At 39.8% G+C, this 26411-nt stretch overlaps 1 protein-coding gene across 1 annotated transcript in view; it reads left to right on the plus strand.

Annotated features, from left to right (window-relative positions):
• Positions 1-26411, plus strand: part of TPH2 (tryptophan hydroxylase 2) — a 96761-nt gene that overhangs the window by 34549 nt on the left and 35801 nt on the right. Inside the window, exons 7-8 of the mRNA XM_060777450.2 lie at positions 7133-7268; positions 15045-15171. Coding sequence (XP_060633433.1) covers positions 7133-7268; positions 15045-15171 — 263 coding nt within the window. The remainder of the gene's footprint in view (positions 1-7132; positions 7269-15044; positions 15172-26411) is intronic.

Genomic DNA, 26411 nt, shown 5'->3' on the forward strand with positions numbered 1-26411 from the left:
CTGATGACACGATAAATAAATAAATAACCCACCTTTTTCTCTCTTGGATTTTTACAAAACTATTTCTGGCTTTTTCTTGGTCTCTCAGGTTTTTGGAATTCCAGTGGGATTAATTGTATTATGGAAAACTGTTCAATTTCTAAAAAACAATATAGAATTCATATTCACGAAACCTTGACATTTCTTTATATCTGTAAAAACGCAAGAATGACATAAATGTAGAGATAGTAAGGAGACGAAATTGTAAGGGAAGCAGAAGGGGAAAGTGGGTTTGATGACAAATTGGGTTTTCAAACATTCAGACAGCCCCCTCTTCTCTCTGTAGCTCAAAACATAGAAGGATCTTCTTTTTCAGTTTCACTAAGGCTCTTTGTGCAGGCATTCCATTTAAATTTAAACAGCAATTTATCAAAAATGGGAATGTTAATTTTCTCCTTCCAAAGTCAATCTAACTGAATTAAACGTTTAGCTTATTAATAATTAAGTAAACCAACCAACTCCTTTCTGCTATTTCTTTTTAAAATTTGAGCCATTTCAGAGCTATTGCAGCTGAACTTATGAACTGGTGTCATGTTGATGACTTTGGCTCTCAGACGTCACAAATCAGCATCCCCCTCATTTAGCATGCAGATGCTTTTAGTAAATGTTATGTCTGAATGCACATCTTGTAATTATAGAAAAACAGTTTAATAGGCCACTTTAATCTCCCCTGGAAATGTAAAATAATTGTCCCATACCATTCACACTCTACATATAACAAGGCTAAAGTGCTTCCAAGTGTCACAAAAGTGGCTCCGACCCGCTTCATCTTCAGCAAGGCTAAGATAATGGGTTTTTATTTTAAAAACATACTGAATATTCAACTCTTTATACTGAATAAACAGAAATAAGCAGACCAGTTCTGTGTGCCAAAAAACAAAGCATCATAAACAGCCTCCTGGAATTTCAACAGTTTTTCTTTTGGGAGAATATCTTTGCCGTGCAGTGGGAATTATGCACAGGTGTCCATTACAATGTGTTTTCTGACTGTGTCTGGACCCAATTCAATAAAAAAATAAGCAGATAACAGTCATGGTATCCATCTTTTGTAGGATTTTGCCATATCTCTTCTTCATTTTATTTTGTTCTTCTTAGGAGAGAAATTTCATACGTCCTTGGGAATAAGGCTTTCAGCCTAAGGTTCCGTGTACTGGATTATACGAGACCTTGAGCAGAATGTACAGGGATAACATAAGAGCTTCAGATTACTATTGTGGCTTGGAGGTGATTGCTTAAGTCCTTGTTAATCCTGTGTTGTCCCACTTTCTCAGCTGCTTTCAAAATGTCTCAGTTTCTCTCTCCTCATCTCACTTCAATTGCTGCAAATCCCACTGCTGAACAGTTCTTACCATCAGGAAATTCTCCCTAATATCCAGGTGGAATCTGTTTTCCTGCGGTTTGAATCCATTGTTCCATGTCTTGATCTCTGGATTAGCAGAAACCAAGCTTGCTTCATCATCAATATGACATCCTTTAAAATGTTGAAATAGTACTATCATGTCACCTCTTAATCTTCTCTTCAGGCTAAACATACCCATCTCCCTGAGCTGCTCCTCATAGGACTTGGCTTCCAGACCTTTTAACTTTTTGGCTGCCCTCTTATGGACATGTTCCAGCTTGTCAATATGTTTCATGAACTGTAGGGCCCAGGACAGAGCCCAGTGGCTGGCTGGGAGCAGCAGCAGTGCCAGTAACATGGGGATGAAGCCATTTTTTAGCACAGAGAAAGGATGATATTGGCAGTGACTGTCTGGACAGAAGCCTGAGCCAAATTGAATATGATTCAGCTGTCTATACTGCAGCTAAGTTCAGGATTCTCCAGAGTTTCCAGCACACTTCAGTGTGGCTCTTGTCTAAAGTGGGGCAAAGTTGGATTATAGCAAACAAATAAACAAACTTGGAACATGGTCATAGAGCCTGGAAAACTCACAGCAATCCAATGATTTCCGGCCATGAAAGCCTTCGACAACACAAATAAACAACCTAAGAACCCTGTTATACTCACCAGAAGTTGTGATTCTGATTTCTTGTCTACAGTCTCCATTTTGATTTATGACTGCAAAAGTGGTTGACTATTTCAGTGTCCTCATAATTCATTTTAAAGTTATGTAAATAATCCGTGGTCATTCTTTTGTTATTGTTCAGATGTGATCCTGCTTTTGCACTTTTGCACTTTCTTCCATCTCATTCTCACCAATCATACCGCTTTGGTTAGACCACACCTGGAATATTGTGTCCAATTCTGGGCACCACAATTCAAGATGGAATGTGTCCAGAAGAGGGCGACTAAAATGATTAAGGGTCTGGAGAACAAGCCCTATGAGGAGTGGCTTAAGGAGCTGAGCATGTTTTGCCTGAAGAAGAGAAGGCTGAGAGTAGATATGATAGCCATGTATAAATATGTGAGAGGAAGTCACGGGGAGGAGGGAGCAAGCTTGTTTTTTGCTTCCCTGGAGACTAGGACATGGAACAATGGCTTCAAACTACAAGAGAGGAGATTCCATCTGAACATGAGGAAGAACTTCCTGACTGTGAGAGTCGTTCAGCAGTGGAACTCTCTGCCCTGGAGTGTGGTGGAGACTTCTTCTTTGGAAGCTTTTAAACACAGGCTGGATGGCCATCTGTCAGGGGTGATTTGAATGCAATATTCCTGCTTCTTGGCAGTGGGTTGGACTGGATGGCCCAGGAGGTCTCTTCCAACTGTTTGATTCTATGATTCTAAGTCATTGCTGCTTTCTTCTAGTAGTTTAGCATGGTCTGCACTGCTTTATATGGTTGCTGTTCCTTTTTGCTAGATAAGCAACTTACAATTGCCAAAGGAGTAAAATTATTTCTCCTTGAGTTACAATCATATGTGCTTGAATTATGCATTAGATATTGGCAAATTAAATTAATTATACATAACAAATCATTTGTAAGTGGTTGCTTTCATTTTGCTTTTTAAAAATCATAACAAGTCCATAAGGTTACTTAAATTGAGAGTGTGATTGCTCCAAGGGCACTCAGTCAGCTCTATGGCAGAATGGAGATTTAACTCTGGGTCTTCCCAATGGTAGTTCCATTAATGTGAGCTTTTTCAGTATAAGCAAATATCGTACTATGTGTCTACTTCAATTGTCACTGTTGTGTTCTATGGAATCCTTTGGGATTCCATTTATAGTTTGTAGTTGGGAAGGTACCAGAGCAGGATTCCATAGACTGTTATCATGGCCGTTAAGATAGAATCATGATACTATAATTGTGTAGTGCATAGGACACCCAGCTTTCCTCAACTTGGTACATTCAGGCACATTGAACTGTCTGAGGGAGTTCGAGTATAGCTGACTTGGTGGATTCCAGGCTGAGGAACTCTATTACCACACCATCCTGGCTGTTGTATGCTTTCACTAAGAGACCATGGTTGCAAATGTAAATACAACCATGTTGAACACTACACTTATCACCATGGCTCAGTTCTATGGAATGATGGAAATTGTGATAAGCATAGTGTCCAACATGGTTGTATTTACATTTACAATGTAAATACAACCATGGGTGTATTTACATTATAAATGTAAATACAGCCATGTTGGAAACTACACTTAACACCATGGCTTAGTTCTATGGAATCATGGAAATTATAGTGTCATGGGACACCAGCACTTTTTGGCAGAGATCTTGCAATATCTCCATTATTCCATACCATTGAGCCATGGCAGTTAAAGTGGTGTCAAACAGAATTAATTCTAAAGCAAAGATGCATTCATGGAGTCATAGCTTTATATACTCATAGAGTTGAAAGGGGCATCACCGGCCACTGACTTCCACTTCATGCTCAATGCAGGAACTCTAGGTAAAGCATTCCTAGCAGGGAACTTTACATAACTTTCCAGGGACAGCAGGTGGGTTGATTCATTTCAGTATGTTTTCCTTTGTCTCTGTCCTCTATCCCAACCCTTTTCCCCTCATTTATGTTACATCTTTTGTACTGTCAACCTGAAGGCAGGAAGCACCTTCACTTTTTTAATTTTTGAAAGGTTGTTCAGGAATCCTTTTTTTCTGGCTGAATAGAAACTTCAACATCCTCAGAGAAAAAAATAAAAATAAAACTTCATTGAAGGTGCATGTAATGCAGTCTGCAAGAACTGCTGTGGAAGCACTCTGATGGAGGCATGTTTTTAGCCAGAGATGAAGCAGATGCTAAGCCTCCTCCCCACTTATCTCTTAGTTCCAATCAAGGTGATGATTCAGGATCCTTCCTTCTTTTACCCATCCCCAGTGATTTCTTTGCTTTGTGGGCATAAGAAAGTTATTAGCGCTGCCATTTTCAGTGATTCAGAGTGCTTATATTTCTAACAACATAAAATGTTTAACATTGACCTGCCTCCCATGCTCTCCTCACCTCATGACAAGTGCTGCAAAATCACAGCAAAGTATAATCATCAGAACCTGCGGAAGACTTTTCAATTGAAAATAAAATACAGTGTACAGTCTGAAAGGCTGACCTGCCCAACTCCTACTCCTTCCTTTATTCTGCCTTTATGGCTGCCAGCACTTAACGTTAATTGGCTCACTGCTCTTTGAGCCTGGTCATATCTTTCAAAGGTGCTTCCTGCATTGTTCTCCCAGGCCTGAAGAATGGCACTGAAGTACAATTCCTTTTTTTTCTTTCCTTGAAGGTAGAACTGTACTCTAAGGTTGAACAGTATTATTTCAATTCAAAGACAATGGTCATTTTTTTTGGAAGGTGATTAAGTTTAGATCCTTTTAGGGCGAACAGTAACGAATGAGATACAAAATGAAGTTGGGAAAGAACTGTCTCTTCAAAGTCATTGTGAATTTGGAAACAACTCTGTAGAGAGATGTCTGATGAAGGGACTCTTCCTTCAAATGAAAGATAGGTACATCTGAAGTTGGCACATTTGTCCATGAAATTTTTATAATGAAAGTAGAAGAAAAAAACTCCCACACATTAAGCTTAAACTTGCTATCTGGATTGTCAGCCACTGTTATCCTGAACCATGGGTGGTGTGGGGCCTTCCAGATGTTCTCCTATAATCACCATCATCTCCTGGCATTGCTAGTTGGGGTGTTGGGATCCAGAAAGATTAAGAGAGCTACAGGCCAATCACTCCTGTGATCTCCAAAACACAGGTGTGTTTGTGGCCTTCCAAATACTCCAACTCCTCATTGTTAAAAATCAAGTAAAAGTTCTACACACACCTAGTACATTAAAAAGCTCCTTCAGCACAATGAGCTAACCTCTAAAAGTTTGTCTCACAAGAAATGTCTATATCTGCTATATTGGTAGAAGAAGAACAGCGAGGGGGCCAACCTCAGGAGCAGCTATTCAAAAGGCGCTCTCTATGTTCTTACCAAATAGGCAGACATGGTGCAAGTGAGAGAAAGTGTTCCCTAGAGGAACTTAGAAGTCAAGAAAACTCTTGTAGAGAGATATTGTTTTCAAATACAGTACAACACCCACATAGTATCAGGACACCTTCTTAGACTTTGAATGGATATGTGAAACCATGGATAACAGTGATACTGGTCCCGTGGATATGGGGGTCATATTTTAGTCAGAAGTTAAAGCAGCATAAAAGCTGAAAAGGTTTAAACTATGTCCATAGATAGATAGATAGATAGGTAACAAGTAACTTAAAGCCCAAGACTTTAATCAATTCCCAGTCCGTCAAGTGTTTTAACTTTGTCTTGGAAAAAATCTGTCAGTGCCAATTAGACTTCTGAGGAAGAGAGATTTCACATATGGGGCGGAATAACAAGAGAGAGAGAGAGAGAAGAAAGAAAAAAGAAGAAGAAGCGTTCTCCCTTATCTTCTGGGAATTCATTGCTCCAACTGATTGGAGACTTATTCCCCTATCAAAGCTGTCCAAATTCCCCTATTAAGGCAGCCCTTCACTAACTCTTGCAGCAGCAGTCACCACAGTTCAACTATAAATTGTGTAATGAAGGAATTCTTGACTGTCCTGAATCTGTCACCATTCAGCTTCATTGGGTAACTCTGGGATTTAGCATGATGAGAATAAGGGATCCTTATCAATTTCTCCCCATGCTCTGTACAAATGTATAGACCTTCTCATGCTTTTCTATATTCATGTGTTTTTGGGGTTGACTGCAGATTATTTTCTTATGAGGGATGGAGAAGACCAGATTCACTGGTCTTGCTTACCAGGGGACATGGATAGTCCCTCCCAAAATAATATTTTCAAACTTTCCACAATGCATCATTTTATAACTTCGGTCATGTTTTTCCTTATTTACATTTTTGTTGGAAACCTAAGAACATCTTATTCATACATTGCAGGTCTTTGATCATTCTGGCAGTCATTTTTTGCACCTTTCCCAGTTCAACAATGCAGTGACTGCATTATTCAAAGTGCTGTAGATTTATTTACGGGCAGTATGAAATTGGAAGTTATACTTTGAATTATTTTCCTAATGATTCTCAACATGGAATTTGCATTTTTCACAGTTGTTGCACATTGGTTTGATATTTTCATTGATCTAAACACTGCAATCAATTTGCCATTTCAATACCCAGCCACCCCTATTCCAATATGATATGTGGAATTCAATATAATTTAGGATTGCTTGGTAATTGCCTTTAGATTTTATGAAGTACCCCAGGCTGTACTTTCCATAGACACATACCTGTATTTCTTCTCACCATGTGTAAATCTAGCACAAAACTGCAACCTATCTAGGTTGTTTTTTAAAGTAGCTGAATGAGCCACAAAGCTAGCAAGACAACTTTGCTGGGCGCATATGTTAACAGTCTTATGGGAGCATAACACACAAAATGCTTTGTTCACATTTGTAAAAAGTATAACATTTGCATTGACCCTGAAAATATGCCTTTAGGTTGATGCTGTATATAAAACAGGAAGATTGTTCTGATATTTGTACAATGACCTTGGCATTTTTCAGCTTACTAAATTATCTCCCTCATTTCCTTACTTTTATTTTGCTAAGAAGTGCATGCCTGGTTCAAATAATTCTGATCCTCTGAAACAAAAATTCTGGTTAGTATCCTTTACATTTTCTACTGACTGGCATATATACTTAAATAACTCCGATCTCTCTACCATTTTAGAAAGGTCTGGCTTTACAGTCAGACCAGTTGCTGGATATTTGTCACCTCGGGATTTCTTAGCAGGCCTTGCTTATCGGGTTTTCCACTGTACCCAGTACATACGCCATGGCTCCGACCCCCTCTACACTCCTGAACCGTGAGTATTGTTTGTCAAACTTTGCATTTGTAAGCTCCCTTTCTTCCAAGGTACTCAGAGTGACATACATGGTCTGCCTCTTTAGCTGTTGAAACCTCATCCTCTATCTCTAAGATCAGTGGTTCTCAACCTTTTGTCCTCCAGTTGGTTTTGGACTTCAGCTCCCATAAATCCCAGTCAGTTTACCAGCTGTTAGGAACTGTGGGAACTGAATTCCTGGAGGACCAAAGGACCAAATCTTCGACTGAAGATTTGAGGTGAGTTAATTCTGGACTCAGTCTGGGGTTACCTTTATCAACTTCTGGTCACCAAACTTACTTATTTTTTTTGTAATATCTAGATTTGTGCATAATTATTGATAACATATCTTGGGACCTAATTCTAAACATCTAATTCATTTATGTTTCATATATACCATCCACACATAGCTTGGAGGTTTCTATACAATATTTTTAACAATTTTATGCATTAAACACATTGAACTATAAGAAAGCAAAAGTGCAATTATCTCAGCTGCCCATATGGACAATTTTGGATTTGGAAGTCTTTTGGGTGTCCAGATAATGGATGCTCAAACTGTTCATTCAAGGAGAAACATAGACACGGCAACATTCGAGCACTTCAAATGTTATATTTGAAGGCATCATATAGTGATCAAGATGTTCATCAGGACTTTGCATCTTAACACTTAACCCATTATTCATGACAAAATACCATCTCACGTATTGCCTTCAAGATTTAATCCCCTTAGCCAATTCTTGAATAAATCTTAACTCTATTAATAGAATATTAAATATAGGATAGGTGACACCTATATGAAAACATTACATTTGAAAGGGAGTTAGGGGTCTTAGTAGACCATAAGCTGAACATGAGTCAACAGTGTGCTGCAGTTGCTAAAAAAAGCCAATGCAAATCTAGGCTGCAACAATAGTATAGGATCTACATCAAAGAAAGTCACAACACTATCCAGGTTTGATCAGACCTCACCTCTGGAATACTGTGTTCAGTTCTGGGCACCACAATTCAAGAAATATATTGACAAAAATCAGAAGGGCAACCAAAATGATCAAAGGTTTGGAAGTCAAGCCTTAGGAGTAGCAACTTGGGGAGCTGGGTATGTTTAGTTTGGGGAAAAAGAAGGCTGAGGATACATGATATTGTTGTTGATATTGTTATTGTTTACTTTATTTATACCCTGCCTTTCTCCCTGAGGGGACTCAAGGAGGCTAATGGCCACAAACTTTGATAAATTTAAAACAAAGCAAATACAAGAATTTTAAAAAAATCAGCCCTACATTTCTGCTGCATGCAGAATTCTGGAAAATGTAGTTTGGGGAGGTGAGGACCTCTGTAGCTGAGAATTCAAGAGGCCCCTGAAAAGGCCCTCTTTCGTCTTTCCACCAAACTCACTTCAGTTGGGGTGGGACAGAGAGAAGGCCCTCCCCAGTTGATTGTAAATGTCTACTAGGTTCATAGAAAGAGATATGGTCCTTCAGATAAACTAGACTTGATATGTATAGGACTTTGTAGGTCAAAACTAGCACTCTGAATTGTGCCTGGAAACATGTTGGCAGCCAGTGGAGCTGCAACAGAAGATTTGTCCACTTCCTGTAGCCAGCCTTAGTTAGCTTTCTGGTGGCTGTTCCTTGAACCCACTGAAGTTTCTGTGCGCACTTTCAAAGGCAGAGCACATTGCAGTAGTCCAACTGGGATATGACCAAAGTATGTGCCACTATGGCCAGATCCAACTTCTCTAGGAATGGGCAATGTTGGCGCACTAGTTTAACTGTGCAAAAGCACTCCTTTCTGCTTTCTGATATCTGGGCTTCCAGATTCAGAGCTGAAACCAGAAGTACTCTCAAACTGGGGGAGTGTAACCTCATCTAACATAGACTGACTCCCTATTCCTAGATCTATCTTTTGACTGACCAGGAACAGCTCTGTCTTGTCTGAATTAAACTTCAATTTGTTTGCCCTCACCCAGTCCATTATAGCCGCCAGGTACTGGTTTTGCATAGGAACCACTTCCGTAGAATTAGGTGGAAAAGAATAATAGAGCTGGGTGTCATCTGCATATGGATGTCACCACACTCCAAAACTCCAGATGACCTCTCCCAGTGGTTTCATGTATATGTTGAACAGCATGGGGACAACACGGAACCCTGAGGGACCCCACAGGCCAGTGACCAAGTAGTCAAACAGGAGTCCCCCAACTTCTGAGCATGGCCCCCAAAAGAAAGGAACAGAGCCACTTAAGAACAGTGCCTCCAAGCCACATCCCAGAAAGGTGACTCAGAAAGATATCATGGTTGATGAAAAGCTGATGAAAAGTCCAGGAGAACCAACATGATATCATGTTTAAATATTTGAAAGGTCATATTGAGGAGGGTGCAAGCTTGTTTTCTGATGCTCTAAAGCAGGCATGGGCAAACTTTGGTCCTCCAGGTATTTTGGACTTCAACTCCCACAATTCCTAACAGCAGAATGCTGTTAGGAATTGTGGGAGTTGAAACCCAAAACACCTGGAGGGCAAAGTTTTGTCTCTGCCTGCTCTAAAGAATAGGACACAGAGCAATGGATTCCAGCTGCATGAAATGAAATTCCACTTAAAACAACTTCCTGATAGGAGTAGCTGTTCGACAGTGGAATATGCTGCCTCAGAGTGTAAGGGAATCTCCTTGTTTGGGGGTTTTAAGCAGAGGCTGGATATCTTTTGGGAGTGCTTTGATTGTGTATTCCTACATGGCAGAATGGACTTGGACTGGATGGCTCTTGGGGTCTCTTCCAACCTCATGATTCTATGTTTCAATGTAGGCCTTACCATTATAAACCAGCATTTTAGGGTAGCATGTCGAAGCCATCAGAAATGCTCTTTCACTGTTTATTCGGTGTCTGGCATATTGTCAAAGATGCTGCAGGATTCCTTCATCTCTTTTGTTGTTCAGTGCTTCCAAGTTGTTTCCAACTTAGGTCAACCTTGAGGCAAAACTATCACAGGGTTTTCTTGACAAGATTTGTTCAGATGGAGGAGTTGTATTTTTCTGCAGCTGAGAGAGTCTAGTTCACCCAAAGGGTTTCATGGCTGAACTGGGATTTGGATCCTGGTCTCCAACAACCAAGCCACTATGGTATAATGTTTTCCCCCCCACAGGGGAGAAATGTCCATAAAACTAAGCTAAAGATTTAAAAATTCTTGCACAGAGGGAGGGAAAGGAATAGCTGTGAGGCACCTGCCCTTTATACCTTGGCTTATTTTCTATACAGTAGCTAAAGGTAGAAAGCAACAGGAAAGGTGATCAAATCTCAGTGAAGCTGGACATTCACAAAACACAAAAGGTTGGCAAACTCCATCTTTTTCCGAAGGAAAGGTCTAGGCCTGCTGTGATAGCTGATCAATTATTAAATAAGATTGCTCGAGCATGTTGCTATCTGGCTTTTATCTGTGCAGCAGAAAGTGCCTCACAAGTGCCACTTTGTGCAATATAACCCTAACCCTACTGCTTGGAAGGCATCTTTTCTGAAAACAAGCAGGCAGGGGATTACATCTGGAAACTACATTATCCTGAGGTCACATCTGAAGCCAGTATCTTGTTCTGACAATGGTTACTGTCTGGCTGTTTTGTATAATGATTGCTGCTATGTGTTTTTGCACCACGTATGCCACTTGCATTTTAAGATCAGGTAATTTGTTTTGCTTCATGCATATTGCATTTTGACTTTTAAAATGTATTTGACTGCACATCACAAGCAAGCCATTGTTTGCCTGGGGCACAGAGCAAGAGAATTTAGGGTATTGTTTAGTATGGAAGATGGAGTAATGAGCACCACTGTAGGATGTAAAGATGCAGGAAGTTAGCAAATGGCCTCTTCTGGTCATCCTCTCCTTCTCAGCACTTGGACTGCCATACTAGCTACTACCCCTTCTGGGAGTGCTACTACTGAATGCCAGTCCAGTCCATCTTAAAAATATTATGTACCCATAATTTGATCATAGAAAAAGAAACTTCCCTGATGTGTGTAACTGTGGGCTTCTCAAACTTCACAAGTGTTCTGATAGTTCTGATAAATGTTATAGTATTGCATTTCAGAATTTCATACCTTGAAATTATTTTTACTACACCTGTATTCCATTGTGCCTTACGCATAACAGCTTTCCGGCTTTTGTTTCTTTCAGGTTGTAGTAAATTTAATTGCTACCCTCGATTTGCACATCACTTCCTCCACACTTCAAGTCGTGTGGGTGGATTTTCTTCCATTTCCACCTTCCTTGCCATGAATGCAACATTTCCTCCTATATACTCTTCCTTCAGTATACACATTCTCAGCTTTGGGCATCATTTTTATTTTCTATTCTAAGTTTCTATTTTAAAAGGGTTCTTTTTTATAAACATAGTGCTAAAGTGATACCAGGATTTCCCACTTTTGCACAAAATAGCTAAAAAGAAGGGGTGGTCTTTTCATCTGGTAACTAGAAAATAACCATGTTCCCTCTCTCACATTATATCTTTTTAATTTTATTTCTTTTTTAAAAAACAGAAGATGTTTTCTTTTATAGTCATAGCACTGAGGTGTTAGACTATACCTTTGCAGCATTATAACTCTGAAAAGGAACAAAGAGAAACTCCAAAAATATAATGAGAAAATGCTGGTTAGTGAGAAACCCGTTTTGAAGTTTGCACCACTGATAACAACTGGAGAGAGTACCCAATTCACAGGAAAAAAACAGACCTGTCTCAAAGTGCTAAACATATATTTTGTTATCTAGAATGACCAATGTTTCAGCCAATACAGGTTGAGTCTCCCTTATCCAAAATGCCAGGGACCAGATGTGTTTCAATTTTTCAACTTTGGAATACCTATATTTGCATATACATAGTGAATGAGGGCTAGGGGGAAAGTGGGCTAGCCATAAACTCACAGAACCACTGTTTTTACTTTCCTGGATGTATGATGAGCTCTCTTTCCCTTAAAGGCACAAATGGACAGCTGATAGCAAAGAGTTTCAGTTTTTAAAAGATTTCAGATTCTCAGAAAAGGGAGTTTCAATCACTATACAGTTCTGTGGCCTTTATATTTAAAATATCAACATTAAAACTCTGCAGAATTATATGATTAAAAACACATAACTTTACACAAGAAGAGTCATTTTAATCTTTGTATTCTGCCTAGCACCTGTACATACTGATTTGAAACCTAACTGCAAATGTTGAAGCTTATACTCCACTGGAAAAGTCATCCATGGGCTCACCCTTCTTCAAACACAGCAAGAAGAATAGTAGCAATGCATAAAGCAGGCATTCTCAAACTTTTTCAGCCACTGAGCACTTTTTAAAGTAAAAGTTTCTCATGTATTCCCAAGAGATGTTTATATATTATATTGTAGGCATGGGCAAACGTTTTGCCAAATGTGTTTTAAAATTTGACAGATGGGCTGGGCTAGTGGCAAATTCATGGAGAGTGTTCGTGTGAACTAACTGAAAAAAAATATATGAAAAAATTCCTATGCACACTGCACAAATATTGTTTGTTGTGTTAAAAAAGGAGAGAAAGAAAGAAATACAATACAATATTTAAAATTAAGAAGAATTCTAACCAACATAAACATAACAGTATTTAACTGGAAGACCCCAGGGGCCATGCAATGCAACTTCTTCTGTCACAATCAAAGCACTCCCTGAGCGGTGGGAGGGAAGGAGGGTTTTGGAAGAAAGAAAGGCAAAGGCAAAATGATCTGGGTGGTGAGGAAAGTGAGGGGAAAAGACTTTCGATGGCAAGGGAGGGGCAAAAAAGGCTTTTTGCAGTGAGGAAGGCAAGGGAAGTGGGAGGAAGCAAGAAAGAGGAGGGAAAGCTTGGAGCGAGGAGGAGGAGGAGAGCATGGACCACTCAGTATGCATCACAGAGTCCTAAGGGCTCCGGAGCACAATTTGAGAACCACTGGTATGTAGACATATTGCATTCATACTGCCCTGTATTGGAAATATCTGGGATGGGGGGCATTCCTGTCAGTGAATATAAAAACTTGTAATTAGTGCTGGAATGACAGGATAAAAGAAACAATATAGGGAAAATGTCACACACACACATATACCTTGATGCCTACAGCTCTAAATGCAGTGGAGGAGCTCACAGACTGGGGTATTGTCTGGTTTTGGTTCCCTAGGTGCATGCTGTAGTAGAAATATTAGTTGTAGAGAATTTGTGTCTTTCTGTCACCTTTAAGAGTTCCTTCTTTCTGGCTAGCAAACCAGTTTACCTAGCAGAAGGGTGCAAGACGTTGCATCTGGCAGTGTTCTTTCACTCGTTGTTTTACCCACTCTGCTGCCAAAAAGTCTATTTGGCAGAAGCAATTTCCAGTGCACTGGAGAATTCCATAAGTTCTAGTGGTGTCAAACTGTATTAATTCTTCAGTGCAGACATATCCTTCTTCTTCACTCTAGTTTGCCTCCCAGCAGATGTTAATGGGTGGTGGTGATAGGAGTTTACAAATTTGCTTTATTTTTATTTCTTCCATGAAAAAGTAGCATCTTTTCTTAGATTCCAGGAACTGGTTCTGCCACCAAAGTAGTCAGCTTTCAGTATTGCTTTGCTGCTATTGAAGAGAAAGATTACTATATCAAGTCAAGTTCTAAAATCAATCAAATGAAGTAATCCGGTTTCCTCAACAATATTTTTACACATTTTTGAAAAAAAAAAAACACTTAATCCTGAATAGAAGGGGATATTGTTACGTGGTGGATCTTGAAGCATGAACCTGTCACTTACAGTGCAGGGAAACTGAGATTATTGTTCACCTAGCGACGGGGTTGACCATATCCATAATAGTGAGGTCATTTTCATGAAGTGTAAGGTTGTAGCTGAGAATTGAAAAGGGATGCTGAGTCTTTAAGGCTTCAGCTCTTTTCATAAACTCTTCATGCCTGTTGTTGTATTGTCAGAAAAAAATGAATACAGGGAAAAGGCAAACCAGAAAACTCCTGCTTGCTACATAACCACTCTATTATCCCTTTCATGCATAGCATGTTCCTCCCATTCATGCCTGCGATGTAATGAACAATAATAGATGGGTTGATACAATTATTGCAAGGATTCACTTTTGGATTCTTCTGTTTTGATGATAGGGGATGGGCTTGCAACAATGGAACTGGGAGCATAATGTTTTAAAAACTACAATTGAATCCGGTCTAAGGATATATATGTATACCTGCCAACACAGGAAATATATTCAGAGTCAACTGTGCTGGCTATTCAGCAGAATAAAGCAAAGTACTAAATCCATAAAACAGGAATACCTTTATTGGCCAATCAAATGCACCAAACATCATGCAGGCTTCTGAAGCCTCTTTGGTGTCTTCATCAGGCAAAGAAGCTAAAAATCATAAAAAAGGAAAGAAATGTTGTTAAAGCCCAAGGGCTACATGATGAACAAGTTTTCAGAGTTCATGAAATTATTTTCTTCTTTTTCGAGATTGTCTCTGTCCAAGTTTGTCATCTGGATGAAAAATAATACTTTGTAGAATATGTGTAAAATATCTGTGTCTATATGGGAAGATCAAAAAAAGAAGATATGCATGCACACATTCACTATTCTCTGGCTGTTTATCAAAGATTTATTTTTCTTATCAAGCTTTTAAACCATGATGATAATCGGATTAGCTTGTTGTTTTCTTTAAGAAAGCAAACTTAACTATTTTAGGATCCTGAAGATTTGCATGCAGTGTATCCAATAATTCTTTTGTACACATGTACTAATTTTGCATTTTAATTCCATGTCAGTGATACCTGCCATGAACTCCTGGGACATGTGCCTCTGCTTGCTGATCCTAAATTTGCCCAGTTTTCTCAAGAGATTGGACTGGCGTCCCTGGGAGCATCTGATGAAGATGTCCAAAAACTTGCCACTGTGAGTCACTAAATTTCATTGCATGCATTTCCTTTAGCCTCAAAAATCTGTCGTATCACTACGAAGAAAGTGCTTTTTTCAGTATACATCAGATTGCCAATACCTTCTAACCAAATAGATATGTGGTCCATTTTTTTTGCAGTTGGTTTATCCTAGTGCATGCTTGGGATCCCCAGTGTGTGGAGTTATAGTAGAAGCCCGTTTTTACAAAAAATCACAGTAGCAATCTGTCAAATAGCCTTCTCTCGGACAAATACTGGAACTGTGTAGCTCTCCAGCTTTTGCTGGTCTACACCTTGCATCAACCATAACCAGCTTAGCCAATGATGAGGAATGCTGGGAATTATGGTTCAGCAACATCTACATCTGCTATAGATTTGGAACAATGTGAATGAATAATCCTGGATTCTTTCTCACACTAACTGGAATGAGTTGTTTTTATTTGTAGAAATAGAGCTAACCACCCTCCCACCCCCACACAACATAGCATGAATTGTGAGAAGGAATCTCACCATTTATTGCAATACTGTGGGAGATCAAAGCAGGGCAGTTCTGTCCAACATGAGTAGTGGTTTGTGTCTCCATGCGTGTCTCCTTATGTATTCCTGGAACAGAAAGCTACTAGCATGCATGAGAAATAACTGTCTCTCTTTAAGCCTGCCTGTCTTCTAGTAATTATGGATAGAAATACATTTTTCTATACAGAGAACATTTGGAAAGATGTGTGAAAAGTTATTATTTGGACTTCCTGCCCTAGAATCCTTCACACCCAGTGACCATGCTGGCTGGGTATGGATTCTGTGAGTTGTAATCAACTTTCTAAGTTTGGATTATGAACACTTACGATCTCATCGCATGGGCAAAATTGTTGGTCCAATGACAGTTTCAACTCAATTCAGGCATAGAGCCCACCGGATCCCATCACACAATGTAGATCTGCTTCCGATGGGGCTCCATGCCTGAAATGAGGTGAAGCATCGTAAGACGCACCAGTGAGAACATGGGAGGCTTCCTGTGTTCCATTGAGAAGAACCAGGGGAGGCTAGGTGGAAATGCTTCCCCTTGTGGAATAAGGGGTGATGTGGGGTGACGAGTTCCCCATGCTGGATTTGCCACAGTTCATGGCGAATCCCTCCACTATCACTTGCAGGTTAGACCTCAATGTGATGAGGCCCTGACAATGCCAGTTTCCAGGTAGGTTTAGTGAAGTACCTAACAAGGTAGAAAAATATGCAATTATTATATATGCCATGTAGAATTTTAGACATATTGTGATGCAAAATAAGGATAAGGGAGGCATTGTGTAAAAATCCACCAAGCAGAACTGAATACCATTTCCTCTTTCATCTCACAACCCCTTTAACTGCTTCTCCTCCATGGACATTTAATGGTTTGAAGACAATGTGTGTTTGTGGGTAGCAGAGAAACATCCAATCATGTTCTTATAGTAGTTATCTAGTTTCCCCTAAAATAAGCCATACCCATAAAATAAGCTGTAGCAGGATTTCTTAGCATTTCCACAATATAAGCCATACCCAGAAAATAAGACATAGTTATAGGTGTGGCTATGCAGCATACAAGGTCGCTCACCCTGTCAGGTCCTGGTCGTTTCTATGCGTCCTGCAAGCTGAGGCATAGAGGGAGACATAGAAAGTGAAAGTAAAAGTCTCCTCAGCGAAGTGAGAAGCAGAACACTCTTCTTTAGGAATTGTGTGTCCTCAGGGGGAAGAAGCTGTGGCTGTCGTTTTACTAAGTGCTGTGCGTCTCTCTCCCACAGCACCAACAGTTGGTGGGTCTCTCTCACTCCCCAAAAACACCAGTAAAGCTTCTGCTCCTCAGCACTGACCAGCAACAGACTGTGGGTCTCTCTCACCTCACACAAACACCAGGGGATAGAAGAAAAGCTTCAGCAAGCAGTCTGCTACTGAGCCTAGAGAGATGATCCCATAAATGCAGATTAGTGTACCACAGGCATGTAGCCCGGGGGGGGGGGGGGCTGAGGGCTTCAGCCCCCCCCCGAAATTCTCATGGTGGTTCATGAAAAGGCCTTACTGGTGCATTATTTAAACTGTTATGTTTATTCATATCATGATCTGATCACCATACTCAATATATCTCATATGCATGGGGGTATTGGGGTAATGATACAAAAGGTTTGCTAGGGTAGACCCTCTTTCACTCAGACTCAGCCCCCGTGAAACTCAGCCCTCCCGAACCCCCCCTGAAAAAAAGCCCCCCCCCGAATCGAAATCCTGGCTACGGGCCTGGTGTACCATACTTAATAAAACATAAGACATCCCCTGAAAATATGCCATAAATATAAGACAGTGTCTTATTTTCGGGAAAACATGGTAGTATGTACAGCAACAAGGCATGATCTCCCAGAAATTCTCTGAGGGTCCCAGAAAGTAACGTCATTGTTGTACTTGTACCCACAGGAACATAGCCAGACACTTCTCTGTCACTCTGCTCCTACTTTCCACCAGCCAAGAAATGATCATGTGGGTTGGATATAACAAGTAAAACAGCATTTCTGGGAGTTGTTCCTTTAATGATAAGAGTTAATATGCAGTACTTACATTGACTCATAGATAAGTCAACCCAGTTTTTTTGGGGGGGGGGGGGAGTCACTTGTTTAACTAACATTTCTAAAGTTATACATGAGTATACAGTAAAGTTTTTCAAACAGAACTTGCAGGATCAAATGTAGTTCCTTCACCCACAGCTGTTAGAAGTTAAGAAGCAATACTGATGCAAAATAGCACTGACTCTGCATATTCATCACATATTTTATCTGCAAAGTCGCAAAGAGAAATGCTAACTGTGTAGGCTGTGCTAGCTACTCCTCCAAGCTTTTGAAACCTTTAAAGGCACTGCACATTTCATCTCCCTGTTATCAGACCGTGTTGATTGATTGTAGAGTGTCCAGGTGAAGTGAAGGACAGGACTTCATTTTAAAGGAGCAGGAGTCCTGGAAGCAGTTGGCCATAACATGAGGTTGGAAGATAATTCTGACCTTTACAATTGTCTTTTTTAAAAACAAAGGTGTCTGTTAGACTTATGCCTGCATAAATCACTAACAGGATGCCAGCCTAGATCTTTCAGCTAATTCCTTGGCAATTATAAGCAGCTTTGATGTATTCCCAGAGCTTCACATGTGTAAGAACTCACTAATTTTCCCTTGAAGAAGTGGGGAATGCTTAGTGCTTGCAATGGAGAGCCTCTCTAAGTGGATGTATAATACATCTGGCCTTGTGGACAGGGTCCAATGGGGCTTTGCATAATAACAAACATTCAAAAATGGATAGAGATCTATTGTACACCACTGTATGTATATCCAACAATATTGTTTAGTGCAGTGTCAGAGTCTGTGAATTTATATTTATGTAGTGGTGGTTTACTTAACCTCCTTCTTGTATTTGTTCATCTTGGTATTTGGGTCAAAAATTACTGTCCATTTTCCCAGAAATTAAGAAGGCAGCATTTTATGTATCAGCCTCTTTCTGCTTTTTTCTTTACAGCACTATCTACAAATCTCTCCAATTAAAGAAATTGCTGTCAGGCACTAATTGGCTACATTAAACTCTTTCAAGTTTTTTTCTTCTCCTTTTACTTTGAAGCTGCTTTTCAACCTCTGTCTCTAATGTATTAAAACTGGCAGCCTCCTCCTCTCTTTTTTGGTGACAATTATTGTGACATTTTAATGTAGTGCCAGGGAATGAAAGCTAAACAATTTCTGCTCTTTTTTAAAAAATAAAATAAATAAAATAATATTGGCCTGTGTGCAGAAAACTACAGGAATGAATTGCTTCTGAAAATGGAGAAAATTGAAGTTTTGCAAATAGTTATGGAGCTCATTTTTATAAATATAAATGATTTGGCCTTGACTGAATGATAAAAGAAGCAAATGCGATGGCAAATGTTGTCTGTTTTTTTATCTGCTTATATTTGCTTACATGTGCCTATGGAATTGTGCACCTGAGGAAATCTTTGAACATTTTCACCCACTAAGGGAAAGTTTAATAGCTTTTCTTTTGGTTATATCACCATTTTAATGACTCTGGGGCTTTTTAAAAGCTTAAACACCAGCTTTATGGTAATATTTTTCTTAGCCTTTCTTATTAATCTTTCTTCAAACATTTTAGAATTATAGAATCTTAAAATAGGAAGGGGCCATAAAGGCAATCTAGAATGGAGTACTCTTGCCATGCAGGAATTCACAACTACTATACTCTTGAAAAGATGCCTATCCGCAACCTTGGTTTTTGTTGTTTTTGTGTGCCTTAAAGCAATTTCCCATTTATGTTGACTCCAAGGTGAAACTACCATGGGGATTTCTTAGCAGGATGTTTTCTGAGCCGGTTTGCAATGGCCTTCCTCTGAGGCCCCTTACACACAGCTGAATAAAATCCCACATTTTCTGCATTGAACTGGAATATAAGGCAGTGTGGACTCAGATAACCAAGTTCAAACCAGATATTGTGGGATTTCCTGCCTTGATATTCTGAGATATAGGGTTGTGTGGAAGGGCCCCCAGTTCAAATTAGATATTGTGGAATTTTCTGCCTTGATATTCTGGGTTATATGGGTGTGTGAAAGGGCCCTGAGGCTGAGAGAGTGTGACTTTCCTAAGTCACCCAATACGTTCCTGGCCAAATGGGGATTAACTCTGGTCTCCAGAGTCGAGATCCAACACTCAAATCGCTACACCCCACTGGCTCTCACAACCCACAAAGATGGCAGGTTTACCATTTCTTAAGGTGATCTGTTCACTACGAAACAGCTCTTGCTATGAAAACATTCTTCCTAATATTTAGCTGAATTTTTTTCCCTTTTCAGTTTGACTCTATTGATTTGTTTTCTCGTCTCTGGAGCACCAAAAGATAAATTTACTCCATTTTCTAAATGCCATCTCTTCAGATATTTAAAGACAGACATTGTGCTACATTTCAGTATTCTCTTCTCTAGGGTAAACAATAACATCCTTTGCTCTCTAAACCATACCTCACTGGACTTGGTTTCCAGATCTTTAATATTCTTGGTTGTCTCCTTTTGGACATGCTTGAGTTTGTTAATATCCTTTTTAAACCAGTCCATATATACAGTCTTGGCACCTTGCAATTAGTTTGGCTGTTGTCTTAGGTGAGGCAGTGTTGGAGATCCCATTGCCAAGTTTGAAGGCAGATTCATGTGCCAGTCCAGGTTGCTTACATATATATAAATGAGGGCATGCCATGCCTTTACTTCAGGGAGCAAAAAAGTCTTGGCCTGGTCCAGAACAGGGTTATGCATGAATCTATGTTGAAATGATAAAAGGTGGAAATTGATATCATTTTTTTCTGACTTTTTTGCATTACAATTCTGAATATGAGAAATGGAAATACATTTTCCCCAGTGTACATTAGCAACCCAGCCTGTTATTTTACAAACTGCAGTTGCTGAGAAATACTTTAAACTCTAATAGCACATTGACAGACAAATATGTATTTCTAATACTTCTTAAATCCAAAGAATGGCCATGGCCTTGGCTTTTAAATCAACCAAATACTGATTATATTCAGAATAAATGAAAACAATCCGCAGCAGATTGAGTGTTCAGAAATGTGTGTGTCGTCCTGTAATATTTCGCCTGGTAATAGAGACATTACAAGTCTGCCTTTCTTTTTATCTGTTACATATTGTAACTCATGCTTATATTCATCAAGAAAGAGTGGAGAATTTTTCTATCATAGGAAGAGCCTGGTCACTTTCTTTGGATTACAAATCTCAGAATCCTCTAGCCATTATAACTAGTAGTTCAAATAATAATAATAACAATAACAACAACAACAACCTGCCCTATCCCCCCCAAGGGAACTCAGGGCAGTTTCCAGCAAAAGTAACAAAATGGCAAACATTCAATGCCGAAAACAAATAACAAAGAAAAAAAGTGGATAAAACAAACTCAATACAAAAGTATAAAACTAATAAAAATAATTGAAAATTAAATTTAAATAAACATAACACGCCACACACATTTACCATATGATAAACTCTTAAAATTAGACAAAAGGGTATTAAAAGCTGGGATGGTTTACAGCAGTGGTTTTCAACCTGGGGTTCCCAGATGTTTTTGGACTACAACTCCCAGAAATCCCAGCTAGTTTACCAGCTGTTAGGACTTCTGGGAGTTGAAGGCCAAAAACAAATGGGGACCCCAGGTTGAGAACCACTGGTTTACAGCATCCAATGGAAATATAATAATGTGTTGGAAGAGATCATACTGGCAGTCTTGTCCAATCTCCTGCTATGCAGGAAAAGCACAAAGTACCCCATCCAGGCTCTGTTTAAAAGCCTCCATTCATCTAGCCACAATGCCAAACTAGCAGCTGAAATATAGTGTCATTGATTAATATAAAGAACTGAATGTTTCTAATATCACTCCTTTCCACCTGCTACTAAGGAGGCTGTCGAGGTCCTGAACCGGTGCCTGGCCGCTGTAACGGTCTGGATGAGGGCGAACAAACTGAAATTAAATCCAGACAAGACAGAGGTACTCCTGGTCAGTCGCAAGGCCGAACGGGGTATAGGGTTACAGCCTGTGCTGGATGGGGTCGCACTCCCCTTGAAGGCGCAGGTTCGCAGCTTGGGTGTGACCCTGGACTCATCGTTGAGCCTGGATCCCCAGGTTTCAGGGGTGACCAGGGGAGCATTTGCACAGCTCAGGCTCGTGCGCCAGCTGCGCCCGTATCTCGGGAAGTCTGACTTGGCCACGGTGGTACACGCTCTGGTCACATCCCGCCTTGACTACTGCAACGCTCTCTACGTGGGGCTGCCCTTGAAGACGGCCCGGAAGCTTCAGCTGGTTCAGCGCGCGGCAGCCATGTTACTAACTGGAGCGGGTAGCAGGGAGCACACAACGCCCTTGTTGTCCCAGCTCCACTGGCTGCCGATCTGCTACCGGACCCAATTCAAGGTGCTGGTCTTGGCCTACAAAGCCCTAAACGGTTCCGGGCCAAAATACCTTTCGGACCGCATCTTGGCCTACGAGCCCACAAGGACCTTGAGATCGTCCGGGGAGGCCCTTCTCTCGATCCCGCCTGCCTCACAGGCACGGCTGGCGGGGACGAGGGAGAGGGCCTTCTCGGTGGTGGCCCCCCGGCTGTGGAACACTCTCCCCGCAGACATCAGACAGGCGCCCTCCCTCATGTCCTTTCGAAAAAGCCTTAAGACGTGGCTGTTCGAGAGAGCATTTAATTGAGAGCTATAACAATGAGGTAAAGAAGATCGGAATGGAACAAGGAATATGAGACTGGATATGATTCTATTAAGAGACGAAACGGATTTTTAGTGTTGTCTGTAATTGTTGTATAGTCTATATGTGGTTGTAACTGGCTCTTTTGTAAATTGTCTCCTATATGTATTTGTACACCGCCATGAGTCGCCCTAATGGGCTGAGAATGGCGGTTAATAAGTGCATCAAATAAATAAATAATAAATAATATATCACACACACATTCACACATTATGTATATCTCATTTCCATAATCTATTTACACTTTTGCCAAATACTTTAGCGCTACATACAGAGGCAAGGGCTAAAATTGGTTAAGACCAGATGAAATAACTCAATGGGAACATGCTTTGGCTTCAGTAATCTGTGCCCAATGATCTCCTGAATTTCTTTTTCTCTGTTGGCTTCTTGCTTACATCCCATGCATAACAGGGGCAATTTTTTGATTAGAACATAGATCACTTTACCATTTCAATTAAAGAAGAGAGAAACTGAAGTGAGATGGTATCCCATTTTTGTTACTTTTTTATTATCATTGAGTCATTTCCAAACAATCATGCAGTTGTCCTGGCAAGATTTTTTTCTGGGGAGATTTGCCTTTGCCTTCCTCTGATGCTGAGAGAGTATGACTTGCCCAGGGACATCCAATGGGATCCTATCTTCATCAACTATTCATTATTTTCTTACAATTAATTAGGTAATTTCTGGAACTTCCTTGGTTACAGACTGGGAGAAGGGGAGATATTCATTCTTATAATTAATATAAGAACATGTTAGATGTTCAGTAGCATGATGTAGTGGTTTGAGTATTGGACTAAGGACTTTATCAGACAAAAATTGGGGAAAGCAGGGAAAATAACCTTTTTTGAGTGAGGAATAATCTTTGCATGGCATTCCATCTTTAAAGAAGACAGAGAATGTACTTACTCCCATCACATAAGATTGCTTCCTCCTGCTTCAACCATCCACTTAGAGGAGACAGAAGGTATCATTTTTCAGGCAGATAGAATTTCTCTCCATGGACTCTTTTGCTTTTCCCTCCCAATCCCTTTACTCTCAAGGAGTCAGGAGGCTTTGTTCTTAAGCCTGATTTTGAGAGAGAAATGGAGCATGAATGCTCTGTAGGAGATTGCCCATAGGAACACCCTTTACTCCATGTCACTGAAGCAAATAAACACTGTGTTCCCCTCCCTCCAAGCCACTGCTTTTATATATCATCTGTCCAAAATTTCATGTCCTCTTGTGGAGGTAACTGTACGTCTTTGTAATTTTTGAATCCTTTTTCAATAAATTTTCTCCATACATCATCAAAATCACTTTGTTTCTATATTGCTCTTTTAACTTTTAATTTAAATTTTAATTTATTGCCAATTTCCATACTTCCTTATACCAGTACTCTATTTGTATATTTATTTCTATTTTCCAATTCCTTGCTATAAGCAGTCATGCATTGTTTGTTATTACATCTTTATCCTTTTTTTCAGTTGTTTATTATTATATGATGATAATAAAACTATTCCTTCTATTTTAATGTTCATTATGTCCTCTTTCTCTAAATACTTTGCCCCAGAAATTACTTACATATTTACATTGGCACCACATATGTTTATATGTTCCCGGTTTTTGGCATCCTTTCCAGCAATTTTTTTGAATAGTTTTTATTTGCATTTGCTATTTTTATTGGTGTTAGATACTATTTCCATATTAACTTATAGTAATTTTCTTTAACCTGTATTGATAATTTTTTCAAATGTCCGATTGGCAATTAATCTGTTGTGCTAAAACTCGTCCCTAAGTTTTTCTAACTTAGAAAAATCAAACTTGGTAGCTTCCTTAGGCAGTATTTCTAGGCACAAACACCTGGGAGCAGGCTTTGCTGAATGCTGGAATGTACTTTTGAGTGAACAAGCATAGGATTGTACTGTGTATATCTCCCACTGATCACCTCATTTGATTACATGAATCCAGAATTAAATCATCAAATTTTAAGCTTACATGCACTCAGGCATGTAGCCGGCGGAGGGGGGGGGGGGGGGAGAGAGGGGGGATTGAGGGGATTCAACACCCCCCCCTCCCAAATTCTCAGGGTGGTCTGCAACTGTTATGTTTATTCATATCATGATCAGATCATCATGATCAATATATCCCATATGCATGGCGGTATTGGGATAATGATACAAAAGGTTTCCTAGGGTAGATCCTAAGCCTTCTCCCCCCCCCCGAATCAAACTCAGTCCCCCCCCCCCCAATCAAACTCAGCCCCTCCCCGAATTAAAATCCTGGCTACGGGCCTGTATGCACTAGAAACTCTATATTGTTGTTGTGTGGCTCTAAACCATTTCCAATAATGATAATCCTAACCAAACTTACCATAGAGTTTTCTTGGCAAGATTTGTTCAGATTTACTATTGCCTTTCTCTGAGGATGAGGGCTTGCAACTTGTCCAATGTCACCATAGCCAACTATGGATATGAACCTTTCAGAGTTCTAGTCCTGGTCCAACACTATAATATGGTGGTTCTGTAAAGTGACAGCCAGCTCTACGGAATACAATAATCTGCCATCCAAATCCTATAAAAGGAGAATTTGTTTGTCATTGCCTTCCTCTGAGGCTGAGGGCCCTTCCAGACAGGCCCTATATTCCAAGATCTGATCCCAGGTTTTCTGTTTATCCCAGATTAAGTGGGGACTCATATAATCCAGTTTAAAATGGAAAACCATGAATATAGGGCCTTTCTGGGAGGGCCCTGAGGGTATGTGACTTGCTCATGATCACCCAATGGATTTCCATGGTTGAGTGAAGAAGTGAGTCCTGGTCTCCCTGGCATCTAGAAGAACACTGCCAAAAGCATAAGGTGTTATTATTTGTCTTTACATTAAAACTTATTAAATAACAATCTGGTAACAACAGGTTGCTCTTCTCACAAATCTTAAAACCAGAGAGATGTAGAAAGAAAAGAACTGAGAAATTCTGAAGTATATAACAAGCGCATCCTGGATGTTTTATGGTGATGTTTTCGAAGGACTCATATAATGAGCATTACCCAGCATGTCAACTTTCTGGCACAAAAATGTAATAGATTTTGATATTCAAGTTAATAAGAGAATAATGTGAGCCTGACAAAGCATTTGCATGCTCATTATGTCTGCTATTTTCAGGAGGAAACATCATCATCATTAAGAAATTGCAGAATAGGCAATCACAGTCCTCGGCTGAAGTTCAATCGCTCATGCTGTGAATCTGTGATCTGCCAGAGTAGGAGGAAGGGGGTGGCATCAGAGAGAGAGAGAAAGGAGGGGGGGAGGGAAGAAAAATCCTTATAAAACAGCTTGATGAGTTCTGTAGTCTTCAAGAGATTAGTTAAATAACATAGGCCATACTGCCTATATTTGCTTTTGTATATTATAATATAGGTGTTATCTTGTTTTTCATTGTTACATGGAGAGGAGAAATCAAATTAGTGAAGCAGTCTGTGTGGGTGGAATTCTGACCTGATTAGCACAATTCAGGAGGGATGAGAATTCACTCATAAGCTTTCTTAAAAGACTAGATGAAAGTGTCGTTGCTGTTTTGCCTTAAATTGCCAGAAATGCATTCGTTTATAACCTTTACAAGATATAAGTGTATAATTACTGCGGGCATAAATCTTAAAAACTGCACAAGTCACATCTTTTAAAAACAGAATATACTTCTTGAATGCAATGTTTAGCATTCCAGGTTCGACTGACAAAGTGAATTACTATCACAATGAAATCACACACTCTTTTAAAAATAACAAAATTTGCAGAAAATTAACTGCGACTGACTACAACCTACTAATATAAAGCATCAAAGGATCCAGTTTTCCAAAGCTTACCTAGGAATGTCAGCTTTAGATTGTCTGGTACATTTTGGCTGGGGTCTGCAGCTATAGTGGGAGAACTTTGACCACACAGGCCCTTTCCACACAGCCATATAACCCAGAAT

The sequence above is a fragment of the Anolis sagrei genome, chromosome 5 (assembly GCF_037176765.1).
Source record: "Anolis sagrei isolate rAnoSag1 chromosome 5, rAnoSag1.mat, whole genome shotgun sequence".
NCBI lineage: Eukaryota > Metazoa > Chordata > Lepidosauria > Squamata > Dactyloidae > Anolis > Anolis sagrei.